We start from the raw sequence: 15,550 nt of genomic DNA, 5'->3' as shown, positions 1-15,550 counted from the left end.
CAGTTTTCTACCCCTGTTGCACACTGTGGCACTGGCTGCACGGAAGGTAAAGTCATAGGCAAGAGGGGAGACATCTTAATGTCTTGTGCGCCTTTCACATGCCCAGATTTTAAAGATGCTCCTGGGTTATTCAACCTTTCTAAATCCAATGCTGGGTGCTACGTGAGCCAGCAATTTTCCCAGGGAGTTTTCTGATTAATTTTCTTAGTTTCCTCTTTTGTCACCAAATTGCAGCAGAATTACCATCCTCCTCATCCCAAATATTCAGGTGAATTCTCCCCACCCCCATCTTCAACAACCACAAATAGGATGGGGAATTCTGGGAGATCCTTTTTCACCCAACCCTAAAACACACACCATATCTCTGCAGGGCTCACACCTGTACCCTTAGATGCTCTCTTCCTCAGGTACATTTCCAGGGTCTTGAATTAGTTTCCCAACTCCCATAAGGGGGAGGGGAAAGGGGGAGGTTGGAGTCCCGTAGCAACATCTGGAGGGCACCGGGTTTGGGGAGGCTTGGTGTAGAAAACATCAGGGTAATTAAACACTGGGTGACTGGCCAGGAGTTTATCCTGACCCTGATCAGGAGTAGCTAGAATGAGACACTCGCTGTCCAATGTCATCCGTAAGAGAGCTGCCCTGGAGATAAGCTCTGTACTATTTGTAAAATGAGAAGCAACTGGCAGTGCCTTTTGTCTGTTTAAAAAGTTGTAGTGACTTGGCACAGAGTTAGAATAGTTTTGCTTGAGGAGTGGCGAAATCCTCCCGAAATGTGTGGCTGATGGGCATCTAATCTGCAAGGAGGATGGAGAAGGAAGAGGCCCTCGCTTGCATTTGGAGAGCTTCCTCTTATTTCTTTGTTTCTCTTTCTCTTCCCACATCTACAATATGCACTGCTGGCTGAGGTCATGAAAGCTGGAATAGAGCTCCTCCTGGGAGGCTCCTCAGGAGGGTGACTGGGACGGACCCCCCCCCTTTTGTGGTGGCTGCCCTCCTGCTGTGAATTCTTGCAAAAGAGGAATATCCAGTTGCATAGATAGAAAGTGAATATTGGCAGAGAAAAAGAGGAGCCAACATGAAATCTTTTCTACAGGTGAAACTCGAAATATTAAATAAAAGCTGAACAGAGGGCTCCAACTCCTTTTAAAAGTTCCAATAGGAAAGGAATAAAAGATGAGAAAGGAGGACCCTGGAGGTTAAATTACCCTTGCCTTGATGAACATTGCTGCTAAAGAAATTACAGGTGTGCAGCTGGTGAAAAAATGGCAGAGAGGAAGAGACTTTGTTTCTTTCTTCTCTTATACTTTACTAAGGGACCACAACTTACCTGCCACTAGAGAGAGGAAATACATTTAAGCACAGGGTGTTAGAACTGATGGCATTATGTCAGAAGGAATAATTCTGGAACTGCATTGGAAAGAAACTGGGTGAAGGAGGAGGAGGGGAAGGGGCTGTGTTTATGCTTTTCTGTTTCAACAAGGGATTTACTCACCCCTTCCCAGAACAGGGAGAAATAAAGAATTTGAAATAAAGGCCACAGGTTTGAGCAGGTAGAGGTGATAGCATTCTTGAAAACAAGAAAGCCTTGGACTTGGTTCGAAAGGAAAAACTGAAAATCAGCAGAGCAATGTAGATGGTGGGGGGACTAACTCAGTGTTTTGAAGGAAGTTTGGTTTAACCCCCCCCCCAACTCCCCCATGCGGGCTGGTTTCATTGACACAGTCTGCAGGAGGAGAATGCTTTCTGTTCAGTCTGCCAGATGGTTGTCCTTGGAAATAATGGATGGTGAAGTGCAAATGCTATGGTAAAAATATGGATTTTGACAACACAGTTCTGGAGAAGAAATGGACTTGGTGAAAGGAGAACAATGATGGAAATGATGCATCCAGATTTACATACAAGAAAGATGAAAAGAAAGAAAGAATACAGAGACAACAAGTAATGATTTAAGGTAGAGTGGCAAGGGGCAGAGTAACCTCATTTGTTTTGTTTTATTCTGTTCTGGGTTTTTTAAGGGAATTGACAAATAGACAGCTGAGGAAGATATGGGGTGAGGGAGGACAACATTGTAAATTAAAAATAATTTTGGATTTAAGATTAGATTCCATCAGAAATGGAATGTGAATTGAAAATAAATAATGTAATATTAAAGCAGTAAATAGGGGAGAGAAGGAGCACATTGACAATGGAGAGTGGGAGGTCAACTTAATGGGGAAAATGTTTTAAATTTGATGTAATTAGGTACTGATTTGTTAAAAATTTGGAAAATTAATAAAATAAATATTTGGAAAAAACGAGTTCTATTTCCCAAAGAAATCCACTCCCCAAAGGTGTAATACAAAGGTCATATTATATCACAAAAAGAGGAAATTTGAGCCCCCAACCTGTCAAAGTGTCTTTCACCTTTAGCATATTTCTTTGCTATTACAATTAGTGTCTGTTCACATATTCCTTTATTTATGAGTAGATAGCCCTCTTTAGGTCTAGTATTGTTAGGTCTAGTATTGCCCATTGGCAGTTTGCTGGAAAGGTCAAGCATGTGCTGTCACACTCAGGGGATTGTGGCTGCCCCTGATCTGACCACCACAGCCACTCAGGACTACTTTGTATATGTCCCTGGGATCCTTGTTTTGGCTTTCATTTACAATCAAACCATTTTATTCAAACATTTACAGTGTTTCTCATTCCTAAAAGAGAGTTTATAGGCCTCTATTAATAACATTTTTAATTATGTGGGGGGTTATTGGTTATTGGGATGGGTTATTGGTTTATATTTTGTTCCTGTTCTTGTCATGTATTTTGTGCTATTATATTGTATTTTTATGTAGTCAGTGCTCTGAGATCTGTGGAATAAGGGCAGTATACACCTTTAAGAAATATATTTAATAATACTAACTTCCACAAGGTGCATGTCTCTGCTTTTCCCCTTGCTGTTTGATGGATGAGATGTCAGCAAGCTGTTCTGCAGAGCCAAGCCTGCTACTGTACTTACACAGTTTTTCCTATAGAGGCTGCTGTTTCATACAGGGATTTAAAATGTAAAGGACAACTGGCATTTTATCAGTAGCGCTTTTTTTTCGTTGTATGGGACTGTTTGTGCTTCTGTATCCTTGTAAACATGCACTTATCCACATGTGTTATATTCATGACACAGGGTTAATGAATGCCTGCCTTAATCATTTTATGGCTTGGATTGCTGTAAACAGTTTCAATGAATGTGTGTGTGCATGTGCATGTGTATGAGACAACACAGTATAAAAATAATTTTATGAATGAAGTGTCCCTCTCTTTTTCTCTCCATTTCAGCCCACAGGGTGCCTGGAAGACCCTGAGGGCAAGCAGCTCCTCCCAAACGCTCTCCTTCCCAGGTCCCCCAAAAGGGAAGGTGGCAGCTAACACCAAAGTCGCCCCCCAAGAGAAGGAGCAGCTCTCATATCACCCCAATAGAAAGGGCGGCCCCCAAACCTTCCTCAAACCAAGAGAAGGGAGCAGCCTGCTCCCACTCCCTCCAACCCAAGATAGGAGGCAGCCCCCACCCTTTCTGCAGAAGGGGCCACCCCACCCCACCCTTCCAAACCTTCCTTATCCCAAGAGTGGGGCAGCACCACCCCAGTCTGTCTGGGAGCGCTTAGAAAAGGATGCTGTGATTACTAAGACCCAGCATGGGTTTCTCAAAGACAAGGCATGCCAGACAAATCTTGTTTCTCTTTTCGACCAAGGTACAAGCTTGGTGGATCAGGGGAATGCTGTGAATGTAGTGTATCTTGATTTCAGTCTCTCTTAGTTCCTCCCTGGCAGGGCCTTGCATATTGAGGAGCATTCTTTCACATTAGCTGCCACCTGCCTAAGCCCAACTTGGCCACTTCACCTACTGCCTGTGAGAAGGAGGCTGATGGAACACTAGCAGCATACCAGCCTCATTCCTGAGTCTCCCAACTGTGCATCTCTGCCAGAGGTCTGAGCTGCTGCCTGCAGGCAACACAGCCTTCTCTACCCCTCCTCAGGTGGCGTGGAGGAGGGGGCCTTTCCAGTCAGCCCCAGTCCACTCAGCTCCTATACATGGAACTTGGGGGGGGGGGACGACTGGCCTCTGACAGCAAATGCTTTGGGGGCTGACTCTACAGGCAAGTCTGCTGTTTTAACCATAATATTTATTTATTGAATTTCTATGCCATTCTGAGGATCTCAGGACAGTGTACAATATAAAAACACACACAAAAATAACATAAATACCTAATAAAATGGCAAACGTTTGTTAAAATTAGCTGTAAAAGCTAATTTTTAAGAGAACACACTGCCAAACATTTGTGATATGTTAAATTCCCAGTCAGCTGGGGCAGCCCCTGTTTTGCACCTGGGGTCAGGCCTTTGCAGGGACTAATTCTGAAAGGGTGTGAGGGAATTGGTTCTTTCTGTGTTTAGATTTGCTGTTGAAATTGCACTTCAAGGCAGACAGAAAAACCCACTTATGGCTGTGCTTTAGGGCAAAACCTGATAAAAAAACATGTCAGTTTAAAATTAAACGCTGGAATGACCTGCAATGGCAGAAGTGAAAGCAGCTTGTTGTTGCTATTTATTGCTGCACCTTAATGCCGCCGCCCCCCTCCCGCAGATCAGCTGAGAGTCGCTGAGCAGTGGCTTGGGTCTAATCCTCGCCAGCCGACCCTTCCAGCCTTGGCAAGGAAGGCACCAGAGAGCGCAGGCGCACTGAGGCAATGCAGAAGAGATCTGGACCATTACCTGCCCTGTCCCAGGCAGACAGAAAAAGAAAGCCTTTGTGCCCCCCGCGCCCGCTTGAAGAAAGCCGAGTTGATTTAAGCGCCTGGGTTTCAGTGGGTCAATGGATTAAACGGCCTATTTATCTATTCATTTAAAATGTTTAAAGTTGGCGCCTCACCCCTGAACACAATTTATTTTTTAAAAAATACCCAGCCATGAAACGCTCCCAAAAAGAAAAGGAGAAGCGAAACGAGGCGTTGGAGTGGGAGGAAGAGGGACGGGGACCCGCCACCCCCACTCCACCCCCCCCCCCACGGGCCGGCAGCTGCTGGGAGACAAAGGCGCACCGATGCCATCAGGTGATGCGCGCAATGGGGGGATTGGAGAGGCGGCCCTCCTTTCGGGTCCCCTGGGGAGGGGGCAGAGCGCGCTTACCCGCCCCTTGCGACACGCCCAAGGCTTTCCCCCAAGCGCTGCCCTGGGCGGCTCTCCAAGGACTTCCCGCAGCCTCGAGGGGAAGGGAGAGGGCAGCGCCCGCAGCCCCAGCCCGAAGCGCCTGCAGCCCCAGCTCTCGAAGAGCCGCCCTGGCGCCGCCGCTTCTTCGGGGGTCGCTGGAGCCCGCCTGCCCGGGGAGGGGTCTGGCTGCGCGGGCGCGCCTCCCTCCGCAGCGCCACTGAGCATGCTCGGAGCCCTTGTCTGTCGGTCTGTCTCTCCCCACCCCCGTCGCCGCCCGCCTCGCAGACCCTCCCGCGCTTCCTCCGCCGCACCGACCAAGCGGGCCGAGGAGGAGGAGGAGGGAGCGCAGCCGGGTAGGTACCCGGGCGGCTACGGTGGGGTGGAGGGAGGGAAGCCCCGGCGGGCGGGATCTCTGGCAGCGGGGCGGGGTTCCCAAGGACAAAAGGCGGTTCGGGGGCTCGCTTTTCTTGGATAGCTGCGGGCCCACAAAGAGATCCCCTGCAAAGAAGTCCCGGGGAGCCTCCGAGGGACGAACCCTCCAGTGATCCTAACAACAGCCCTGCGAGGAGGGTCTGGCGCAGAAAGAGCAGCTGGCCCAAGTCCACCTAGCGACCCACGTGCCTCTTGCTGAGCAAGGCGTCTGAACCCGGTTTCTCTCCCCCCGGACCCCCGTCTGACTCTCGGGGCCTTGCTGAAATCCTGATCTCCAGGATCTCCCCAAAGGCAGCTTCAGCTCCGGGGTGTCGCAGGGCTTTTGTTTCTGCGTGGGGTCTTCCTGCAGGTGCTGCTACCCAGCTGCGGAGAATGTGTGGGAAACCCAACCTCCAGGATCTATTGTGTGATGGGGGAGAGCGTGAAATCTCGTGGTCCTGTCTGGCTGAACGGGAGGCTGACGGTGGTTTCAGGGATCCCTCAGGCATAGAAACCTCACGAACAGTGGCCTCAAGGACCCTTAGTTTACATACTCTTTCCCACCCGGCTCAGAGAATAAGGTTTGGCCTCCCCCAAATCAGAGACCAAGTCCTGACCACCTGCCTGTCTCCTTGGAGATGCCCCAGCAGCTGTCCCAACCCATAGTGCTCCTTTTGGAGCACCCTCCAATCACCTGCTTCCCCTACTTGGAGATTCCTGCTGAGATGCAAGGACAAGCAAACATCACCTTGCTTATTTGCTTTGCCGTAAATAAGGGGAGCAGATTTGGCAAGATCCACCTTTGGGTCATGCTGGGCAAACCTGTGCCTGTTGAGCCCCTGCAATTCCTGTGGTCCCCAGGCCATTCGCAGAGCTGATGGGGCTCAATCTGGATGGGGCAGCTTTCCTTGCCTTGCTCCAGGGATGCTTCCTACATACAGATGCATTCCTAGGCTCCTTGTGCCGTTGGCAAGGAACTGAATCGGCATCTCCTCCCTGGTCCCTGATGGTGCAAGTGGTGTGAGTTTGCTGTGCTGTGCTGGGGTTTCCACTAGTCCTCCTGCCCCCCCCCACTTCCCTGCTTGCCTCCTGTCCATTATGATGACATAAGAATCTCCTCTCTGGATCAGGCCAAGGCCTGCCCCAGCCAGTATTCTGTCTCCCAGAGCAGCCAGCCAGCCAAGCCTGCCTTTGGGAAGCTAGCCCCTAAGATCTGAGGTACCGTATTTTTCGTCCCATAGGACGCACCTAATTTTTTTTGGGGGGGGGAAATAAAGGGGAAAAAAATTCCCCTTTATTTCCCCCCCCAAAACTAGGTCAGGGAACAGCGGGATGGCGGCGCTGCACCTCCTTGCTGTCCCCCGAGCTTGTGGGGCTGGCCGATGTCTGCCCGGCACGCGGGGTGCTCTGCTTCAGGGTATCCTGCGTGCCGGGTGGCAGGCTGCTATTCACAGCATGGGGAGCCCCGCAGAGCTCCCCATGCTGCAGATGTCTGCTCGGCGCGCGGGGTGCTCTGCTTCAGGGCATCCTGCGCGCCGGGCAGCAGGCTGCTATCCGCAGCTTAGGGAGCCCTGTGGGAACTCCCACGGACTCCCTAGGCTTGCTGATAGCTTCCTGAAGCCTGGAGAGTGAGAGGGGTCGGTGCGCACCAACCCCTCTCGCTCTCCAAGCTTCAGCAAAAGCCTGCATTCGCCCCATAGGACGCACACAGATTTCCCCTTCATTTTTGGAGGGGAAAAAGTGCGTCCTATAGGGCGAAAAATACGGTATATTGCTCATGAACATGGAGGCTCCATCCTTAGCTGTCCTGTTGAATAGTGGCTACTAGACCTGCCCATTCTGCCCTTTGACCTCACCCCTTGTCAGCCAGCCCTTTAAAGGTCCCTCTGGCTAGCTCAGAGATCCATTTTTGCTTTTTGTGATGGGGATCCCTTAAATCAGTCCCCTGTTGTATGCAGAAATCCTTCTTCCTCTTTCTCTCTCCCATGGCCAAACATGCTGAGTGCCTGACTCAGTTTGGCAGATGTTTCGGGGGGTGGGGGCAGGCTCAGGGGCAGAGCACACAGTTGCCTTTCAGAAGGACCCTAAAAGCATCTTTAGCTGGGAAGTATTGGTGGATCCTGACAGCTAAGGGTTGTAGCCAGTGTTAGTCCTACTCTGAGTAGAGCTTAGAGGGAGGAAGCCCAAAGCCAAGGCAGAAACCTAGAGCCCATTTTTAGTGCCAATAACCTGGCCATACAACATGCAAAGTAGTCACTACAAGGGTGACTGAACACACACTGAGAGTCTCCTCCTGCTCCTCCTCACTGAGTAATGGCAGCCAAGCTTGGCACATCAGACTTTAGAAAGGACCTGTTGTCCCTCTTCATGTTTTCAGATAATGCAAAGCCTGTGGGGGTGCTTACTGGGTCACCGTCCAGAGCTGCCTCTTGCGAGGAGAACAGGCAAAAGGAGACATGTTGCTGTTGTCAGCAGCAGCACCCACACCCTTCCGCCCCGCAGCTCGTGAAGTACGTGAGAGCAGACTTGCTGGCTCAGGTTGACGGTAGACATTCTAGTCTGGCAGGATCCTGTCTTTACAGTGGCCAACCAGCTGCCCCAAAGGGAAGAAACCCACAAGCAGGACCTAAGCACAATATCTTCACTCTCCCCTTCTGCAGTATTGAGAGGCATTACTGAGTCTGTCCATGGAGGCAGGGCAGAGCCATTGTGGCTGGCAGCTGTTGGCAGCCTTCTCCTGAATGAATCTGTCCAATCCTTTTTTTAAAACCATTGAAGTTGGTGGCTGTTGCTGTGGGAGTGAGTTCCATCATTTAGCTGTGTTCTGCCTGAAGAAGTCCTTCCAACATTCAGCTTCACTGGAAGCCCATGGGGTCTAGTCTTAGGAGAGAAGGAGGAAAGCTTTTCTCTGTCCACTCTCCATGCCTTGCCTCATTCTAGAAACTTTGACCATGTCACTTCTTTTCCATCTCCTCTCTAAACTAAAAAGCCCCAGATGTGGCAAAATTTCCTCATAGCAGTGTCGCTCCATTCCATTATAATTTTGGATGCCCTTTTCAAATTCTACAATATTCTTTTTGAAATGAGGTAGCCCGAACTGAGAACATTCTTCCATATGAAGTTGCAGCATAGATTTGTATAATGGCACTACAATATTAGCAGCTTTATTTTCAATTCCTTTCCTAATGATCCCTAGCATGAAATTTGTGTTTTTCACAGCTGCTGCACACTGGGTCAACATGTTCACTGAGCTATCTGTTATGACCCCAAGGTCTCATTTCTGGTAAGACACCACCAGTTCAGACCCCATGAGTACACTTGTGAAATTAACAATATTTTTGCCCCAACTTTCATCACTTTGCACTTGCTTTCACTTGCAATTGCATTTGCTGTTCTACAGCCCATTCATTCAGTTTGCAGAGGTCTTTGTGGAGCTCTTCAAATTCTCTTTTTGTTTTAATGACCCTGATCAAACGTAGCTACCCATTTTTTTGTGGAGAAGGGAATCCTAGCCTGAAGCCTGTGCCTCCTTTTCTTTGCTGCCCAGGGCTTCCTCCGAGCAAAGAATCCTCCGAGCTGGCCTGATGACATCCCCTCAGAGGGCTGCCCCCAAACAAGATGGTGCTGGACTCAGGTCGGCAGTCCTTTCGGCGGCGGGAACAGCAGCCTGATGTCTTTGGTGGTGGTCTGCAGCAGCGGAGAAGCGGGAAGAAGGAGGCCTCTCGTCCCTATGAGGGGCTGCGGGTGCCTCCCTTCTTCTCTCCTTCCCTTTCTCTGGATTCAGACTCCTCCAGCCCGGGCCAGCGGGCGCCCCCCAAGACCAAGTGCCTCCAGAACCCAGAGCCCCAAGTGCCGCCCCCCGTGGGCCTCTGCCCTGCCTTCCAGAATCCCTGCAGCTGGATGCGCCGGAGCGAGAGCATCTGCGCAGTGAACCGGAGGGACCGCGCGCGGGGGCAGATCCGCAGTGCCGCCTCCCTGCCTCACCTCCCCAAAGCCAAGGTGGACAGGTGCATCGGGGCCAAGAGGAAAAGTCCCTGCCTGCTGGTGGCCCTGCGGCCGGTGAACGTTGACAAAGAGAGGGAGAAGTTCTTTGGGGCCTGCTACGCCTACAACCCCCAGTTTGAATATGCAGAGCCTGTCCCTGAAGCTGTGTTGGAGAAATACAAAGAGGCCTCTGGGCAGTTTATTTCACAGGTAAGGAAAGTTCCCCCTGCTCCCTCTGCCTTTGCCATTTTCTTCCAAATGGCTGCTCCTCCCTCCACAACCCTTTCCCTCTGCTCTGCTGCGAGGAGACTAAGCCAGCAAGTCTCTGCCTCCCAGAGGGAGGAAAGATGCTTTGGGTCTCAGTAGCAGGAGCGCAGCTGGCATTATATTGTGTGCATCAGTAATCCTCACAATAACCCTGTAAGGAGCAGGGGGGCAAAATGTTTTGCAGAATCTATTTTTTTTTTTTATAATAATAATTTTTATTAAGGTTTTCCAAATTAAAACAAATTAAAACAAATTAAATCCAATTTATAAACTTTTTGCCAATAACCAGGACTTCCCCTCCCTACCCCCTCTTGTGTTCCAAATCTTCCAAATAAGCAATTAAATTCAACAAGTTCTTATCCCCAAATTACACTCATCATCAGTAACCCAATTTATCCAAATTCCCATCCCCTAAGATCGATCTATTCCCTTCCACGGGTTCCCCCCTTTCAAACATAGTACAGATGGAAATAAAATAAATATGAGTAGTGATTTTACAACCTTTGGATTCCAACTTTCCCTCCCCTCTTTCCCCTTTGCGTTTCACCTATCCCTCTACTTCTAATATCTTCCTGGAGTTCCCACATTACACTATGTCCCTCAGGTTCTTTGCCAGTCTTTAATTACGAGTGTCCAATCATAGAAGGAGTCTATCAAAAAAGGGGCCCATTTCTTCTATCCTGGATATAAAAACCTGGATAGCAGAATCTAGAGGCTCACCTACTTTTCTAGATTCTAGTTTGGCAAGGGGGTCCAAAGAAACGGAGTCATGCCACTGGAGGGAGAGAGCCTGCTCTGATCCTGGCACACATGAGCACATGCCCCACTCCCCCAACATCCAGGCAGTGTTTTACTGTGGGATGCCAGGACTCAGGGATCTAAGAGGGTGAAGTTTGAAACTTGGAAATCAGATGCTTCTTTCAGCGGTTTAGGTGCTAGGACCTGTGGCAAGCAGCAGGGGTGACTGGACTCTCGTACCTTTGCACACTGGGTCAGGATCATTGCCTCCATATTGCAGACTGGAGGGCTGAGACTAAGGGAATGGTGGCAGTTTGAATTGGATCTTCTGCTCACAGCTGGTGCTACCCTGTTTTGGGCTGAGCAATCTTTCTACTTCTTCATTCTGTTGGTGGTGTTAGAACTTTTGACTCCTCTTGTTAATTCTCACAACAGTCCTCTGAGGGAAGTTGTCCACAGTCGTCTTTTGCGGAGGGGAGTTGAAAGACATTTGCCAGGCTAGAATAAAATTTGACCAGCTCCTTCAGTTGCCAGACTTTGAGGAATCACAGAGGCTTGCTGCCTCTGGTTAGCCAGGTCTGCCTGCTGTGGAGCAACATAGCCTCAGTTCTCAGTGTTGATGACTGGGCTGCTTAGGGCTTCCTAGCTGAGGCAGAGGAAGGGGTGATCTCATGATGGAAAACACCTGTCCTTCATGCTTTTCAGTCTGTCTATTTGGTCTACAGGTCATAAATATCCAAGATTGTCTCTGGTTATCCAGGGAAATACATAATGGAGGAAAAGGCAAAACACATGCATACAGATTGTGCCTTTTAAAATAAGCTGCAGGAACAATGGAATAACTAATGGACAGACACCTATTCAACTTGCTTTAGTTTTAATTCCTACGAAGTTAAAAAGTAGAATGAATCCAGGTTGCCAGTATCTGAAGGACAACTTCAACTAGCTTGCGTTGGACCTCCTTTAACATTATGCATTAATCTTGAATATATCAGGTGTACTCTCTTCAGGTGTGAGTGGGGAGTTCATTCTTTGTATCTGGTAGCCAAAAAACATTTTAAAAATGTTGTTGTTATTTTAAATAGAAAAAGCAGACAGTTGTGGGTTGAAACTCACTTGCTGTGTGTGTTTCAGGCTATTGGAATCATTGATGCTGTGCTGGAGAAATATAGCACCTACGAGAACTTTGAGGCATCCAATGGAGGGAAGTTGCTCAGCAAATGCCAGATCTGGTCCATTGTCAGGAAGTACATGCAGAAGGAAGGCTGCTCTGGAGAGGTGAGTCCAATGCTGGCAAAAGACCTTCTGCGTGATTCCAGTGAGGCACCCTGACAGCCTTTCGTGCAGTGCCCTTGGAAACCCCAAAATCCTTCCTGCCCCAGGCAGTAATTGCTTGGGGTTGCATCCAGCCAGGATGGTGAGGGTGGGAAGCCACATCTGGGACTAGCCCTGGACTCTCCCCTAGAGACTGCATGGACTGACTAGAGTCCTGCCAGGACGGGAAGCTGCATGGGAGCTCTGTGCTGCTCCTTGCCTGACCTACTTCCCAAGAGCTGTGCTGGGTTTCCTAAGCAGGCTCAGAATCTTGGGGGATAAATGCTGGGATGGTCTTGGTTGTCACATGCATGGATGGATGGATGGCCTGTGGTTTCCCTCTTCGGTTTCAAAGCTTGTTCTCCATCCTGGGCCCTGTGATGGGAACTCCCTCACAGCTCAATTCAGAGTGTAAATACAGGCCCTGCTCCCCAATCTTCTTCTAGGTGGTGGTTCAACTGACCGAGGACCTGCTGTCTCAGGCAGTGATGATGGTGGAAAACAGCCGCCCAACTTTAGCCATCAACCTTTCTGGGGCTCGTCAGAACTGGCTGGAGGGCATGCTGCGCCATGAAATAGGTCAGGATCCGTGAAGAAGGAGCAAAGTTCCGTGACATTCCCCAACCCTCTGTGCCCTGGAAGGGTATTAAAGGAGCACGGGGTGGGAGGAGAGTGGAGAATTGTCTGCCAGGAGTTGGGACATCAATTTTTCTTTCAAGGGAAGTGTGTACCAGCTGGACTACCCAGCCCTGAACTCTGACTGGTTTGGGGAAAGGGCTAATAATTCTGTTCAGTGCCACAGAGACCTAGAACTCTGAAGAGCAGGAGGGTCTGGGTGCTGACTGGCAGGGGCCTAGTTGTCAAATGCTGTCTGGCTGTGAAAATCAAGGGAAGGCTCATGTCTAATACAAGTTCCATTGTGCTACCACTGCTACATCAGAACAGATTTCATCCTCATCAGACTGAAAGAAGCTGCTTAATAATAAGTCAGGCTTTATCTAGTTTAATGAACTATCAGGGACCGTGCTGAGGAGGAATGGTGGAAGCCACCACCTCCACCTGCTCCTGCTCCGGAATCTTCCCAGGAGCAGGAGGACAGATAGATTTGGAACGGTGGTTTGCAGAGGGACATAGTTCAGAAGGCAGAAGCTGGGAAATACTGTATGAGGAACAGCTAGGAGAAGAAACACTGGAAGACAGAGGGTTAACAGATTCACAGTCTCTGGACAGCATTCCTCCGCCCAGCCCAAGGTCGAAAAGAGCTCAGAAAGTCTCAGAACAGAATGCTCAGAGGGCACAAGCTCAGATTACAAGACGTAGGAGTGACATAGATTAATAGGGATGGAGAGGGTGTAAGCCTTAATTAGGAGCACCGCCATTCTGGGTTGACATTTTCTTTTGTCCTTCGCTGTGTTTATTAAAGAAACTAACTGGTAAGAATTCATTTTGTTTGATCGCCTCATTTATGGCTACGGGGGAGGAAGCAGATTCCCTGAAGCCTGACATAACACATTTTTAAGTGATTCATGATATGGTTTTCAACTTTTCCAATTTTTAAGGCTTTCTATTTTTTCGAGTTGTCATCCGATGCCATAAAGGCATCAGGTGATGGGCAGGGAGTGTTCCCACCACCTGATAGATACAGTTTCCTACCCCTGGACGTGCAGCCTAAAACCCAGGACGTGAGTCCTCTTTTGCACTGCGATTCATTTACCCAGTGAAGGACTGGGAAGTGGGGTGGGGGGGAAGCTGAGGCAAGCCAGTTGTGAAGGAGGAGTAATGATGGGGAAATGCCTCTCCTCTGCCTTAGGCACCCACTACATCCGCGGGGTCAACAATGCCCACCAGCCGTGGCACAGCTCAGAAGGCCGCCAGCACTACGGCCTGAAACCGGCAAATCCTACTGAGGAAGGCCTGGCCAGCCTGCACAGCGTCCTCTTCCGCAAGCAGCCCTTCCTGTGGAGGGCAGCCCTTCTCTACTACACTGTCTACCGGGCCAGCCACATGTCCTTCTGCGAGCTCTTCCATGACCTGGAGCGCTATGTGCAGGACCCTGGGGTGCGCTGGGAATACTGTGTGCGGGCCAAGAGAGGCCAGACAGACACTTCTGAGCCAGGTAAGGGCCTTCACATGGCATGAGGATGCTCAGTATTGGAGAGATGCAAATGTTTCCAGCCCTCAGGGTTCTGGAGGTTGGCCACTTGAGCAGCATTTGCTAAAATTCCTCTCTGATTTAGGACCCCCTTGCTCAGCCCCAACCCTCCCACCATCACAAGAAGATAGCTGGCTGGGGGATGGTGTGTAGGTGACCTGCAAAGGACAGCTCCGCTCTTGGGCACTGATGTGCAGCAGGGCTGGTGCTGGGGTCTCTCCTGATTGATGGTGCCCTTCAGAATTAGATTCTGATACCCTGCAGAACACTAAAAAAAAGAAAACTCCAAAAGCACAAGATGACTTCCTGCAAACCTCCACCCTTCCAGCCCTCAGGAAGTTCCCTGATTTTGGCAGTATTTGAATTTCTTGCCAGTAATTGGACGTCACTTTGAAAGGTGTCCTGCTTATGCTGGATGTGTCAGTGGTTTTTCTCTTTCAGGGTGTTTCAGTAAAGATCAAGTGTACCTGGATGGAATTCTCCGGATCCTGAGACATCGACAAACCATCAACTTCCAGCTGCTGGCTGCCCTGGGGAAGGTAACAGCTATGCCTGCTCTGTAGTCTTCCCCCACCCCCCATGTATGTGTATTTTGGGGGGCAGGTACCCTCACCTCCTCCATCTCATAGCCAAGAGGGCTTTCTTTGGCTTGGCTTCTGGTGTTTGCTCCAGTTGGAGGCAGGTGGATAGAGCAGGAAGAGACCAAGAAGGGAGGACAGCACAGTCCTCTAACAGTCCTCAGCTAAGAAAACCTAATTTTTCCATCCAGGTGAGGCCCTCCAATTCATCTTGATCCTCCTCCAAAGGGCATAGAATGTCTATTCTCTCCCCACTCCCCCTTTATCATTGTAACAGTCCTGTCTCAAAATGGCTGTTTTTAACCCAAGAGGCACTAGGGAGTTCTGATTGTGAATCTCCCACAATGCATCTGGTGTGGCCCTCAGTAGGAGTCTCCACCAGACTGGCTCTCAGGTGAGGTAAATTTGGTCTGTTACACAAAACTCTCTGGTATTGCAGTGATGATGATGATGATGTTTTTTGTACCTCACCTATCTGACTGGGTTGCCCCAGCCACTCTGGGTGGGTGGCTTCCAGCAAGAAGACTGAAACCTCATCTTTGAATGAGTTGCTAATTTTCAGTTGCTCTTTTTCTTATACATAAATAAATTCAGGTCTCCTACGAAGATGTGAGTAATCTTCAGAAATACGGGGTGCTGGAGAAGGCTCGAATCCCTCACTTCATGCAGGATCTAGAGAGGTATATGCAGCAGCTCAACCACATTGTCGCAACCAACTGTCTCAGTGACGAGGAACTGGAACAGCTGCTGCCAGAATGAGCCGGCCTTTGAGGGGGAAGAGGGAGGGAGGGAGAGGGCTATGGCTCCTCCAGCCTTTGCTGCTGTCACCCAAGACAGGCTGTGCTGTAATCATGAATAGGCCCTTTGGGGGTCTTCAAAGAAGTTGTTGTGTCAGATTGTGGTCCTGCTGAAAACAGTTTACTGGCTTACA

The 15,550-nt window shown here is 49.5% G+C and overlaps 1 protein-coding gene and 1 long non-coding RNA gene across 3 annotated transcripts in view; one reads left to right on the top strand and one right to left on the bottom strand.

Annotated features, from left to right (window-relative positions):
- Positions 1 to 6,586, bottom strand: part of LOC310851961 — a 15,882-nt gene extending 9,296 nt beyond the window's left edge. The window contains exon 1 of the long non-coding RNA XR_014567929.1: positions 6,387 to 6,586. This is a non-coding gene — a long non-coding RNA (uncharacterized lncRNA). The remainder of the gene's footprint in view (positions 1 to 6,386) is intronic.
- On the top strand, positions 5,169 to 15,550 carry MATCAP1 (microtubule associated tyrosine carboxypeptidase 1). 2 transcript variants are annotated; one of them, XM_083754636.1, is made up of 7 exons: positions 5,169 to 5,528; positions 9,134 to 9,780; positions 11,710 to 11,853; positions 12,336 to 12,468; positions 13,700 to 14,005; positions 14,483 to 14,580; positions 15,214 to 15,550. In XM_083754636.1, the coding sequence occupies exons 2-7, from the start codon at positions 9,205 to 9,207 to the stop codon at positions 15,376 to 15,378; spliced, it is 1,422 nt and encodes a 473-aa protein (XP_083610762.1). In that variant the 5' UTR covers positions 5,169 to 5,528; positions 9,134 to 9,204; the 3' UTR covers positions 15,379 to 15,550. The 2 variants fall into 2 exon arrangements, with proteins under 2 accessions (XP_083610762.1, XP_083610761.1); XM_083754635.1 differs by lacking the exon at positions 5,169 to 5,528 and adding an exon at positions 6,678 to 6,804.

The sequence above is a fragment of the Podarcis gaigeae genome, assembly GCF_964106915.1.
Source record: "Podarcis gaigeae genome assembly, chromosome: 8".
Lineage (NCBI taxonomy): Eukaryota > Metazoa > Chordata > Lepidosauria > Squamata > Lacertidae > Podarcis > Podarcis gaigeae.
Note: the sequence above shows the minus strand (reverse complement) of the source record. Positions and strands in the feature narration are given on the sequence as shown.

Coding starts and splice junctions, on each gene's coding strand:
- MATCAP1 (XM_083754636.1), top strand. CDS start 9,205: ATGGTGCTGGACTCAGGTCGGCAGTCCTTTCGGCGGCGGGAACAGCAG. Junction 9,781..11,709: donor CTGGGCAGTTTATTTCACAG/GTAAGGAAAGTT, acceptor TGTGTGTTTCAG/GCTATTGGAATCATTGATGC. Junction 14,006..14,482: donor GACAGACACTTCTGAGCCAG/GTAAGGGCCTTC, acceptor TTTCTCTTTCAG/GGTGTTTCAGTAAAGATCAA.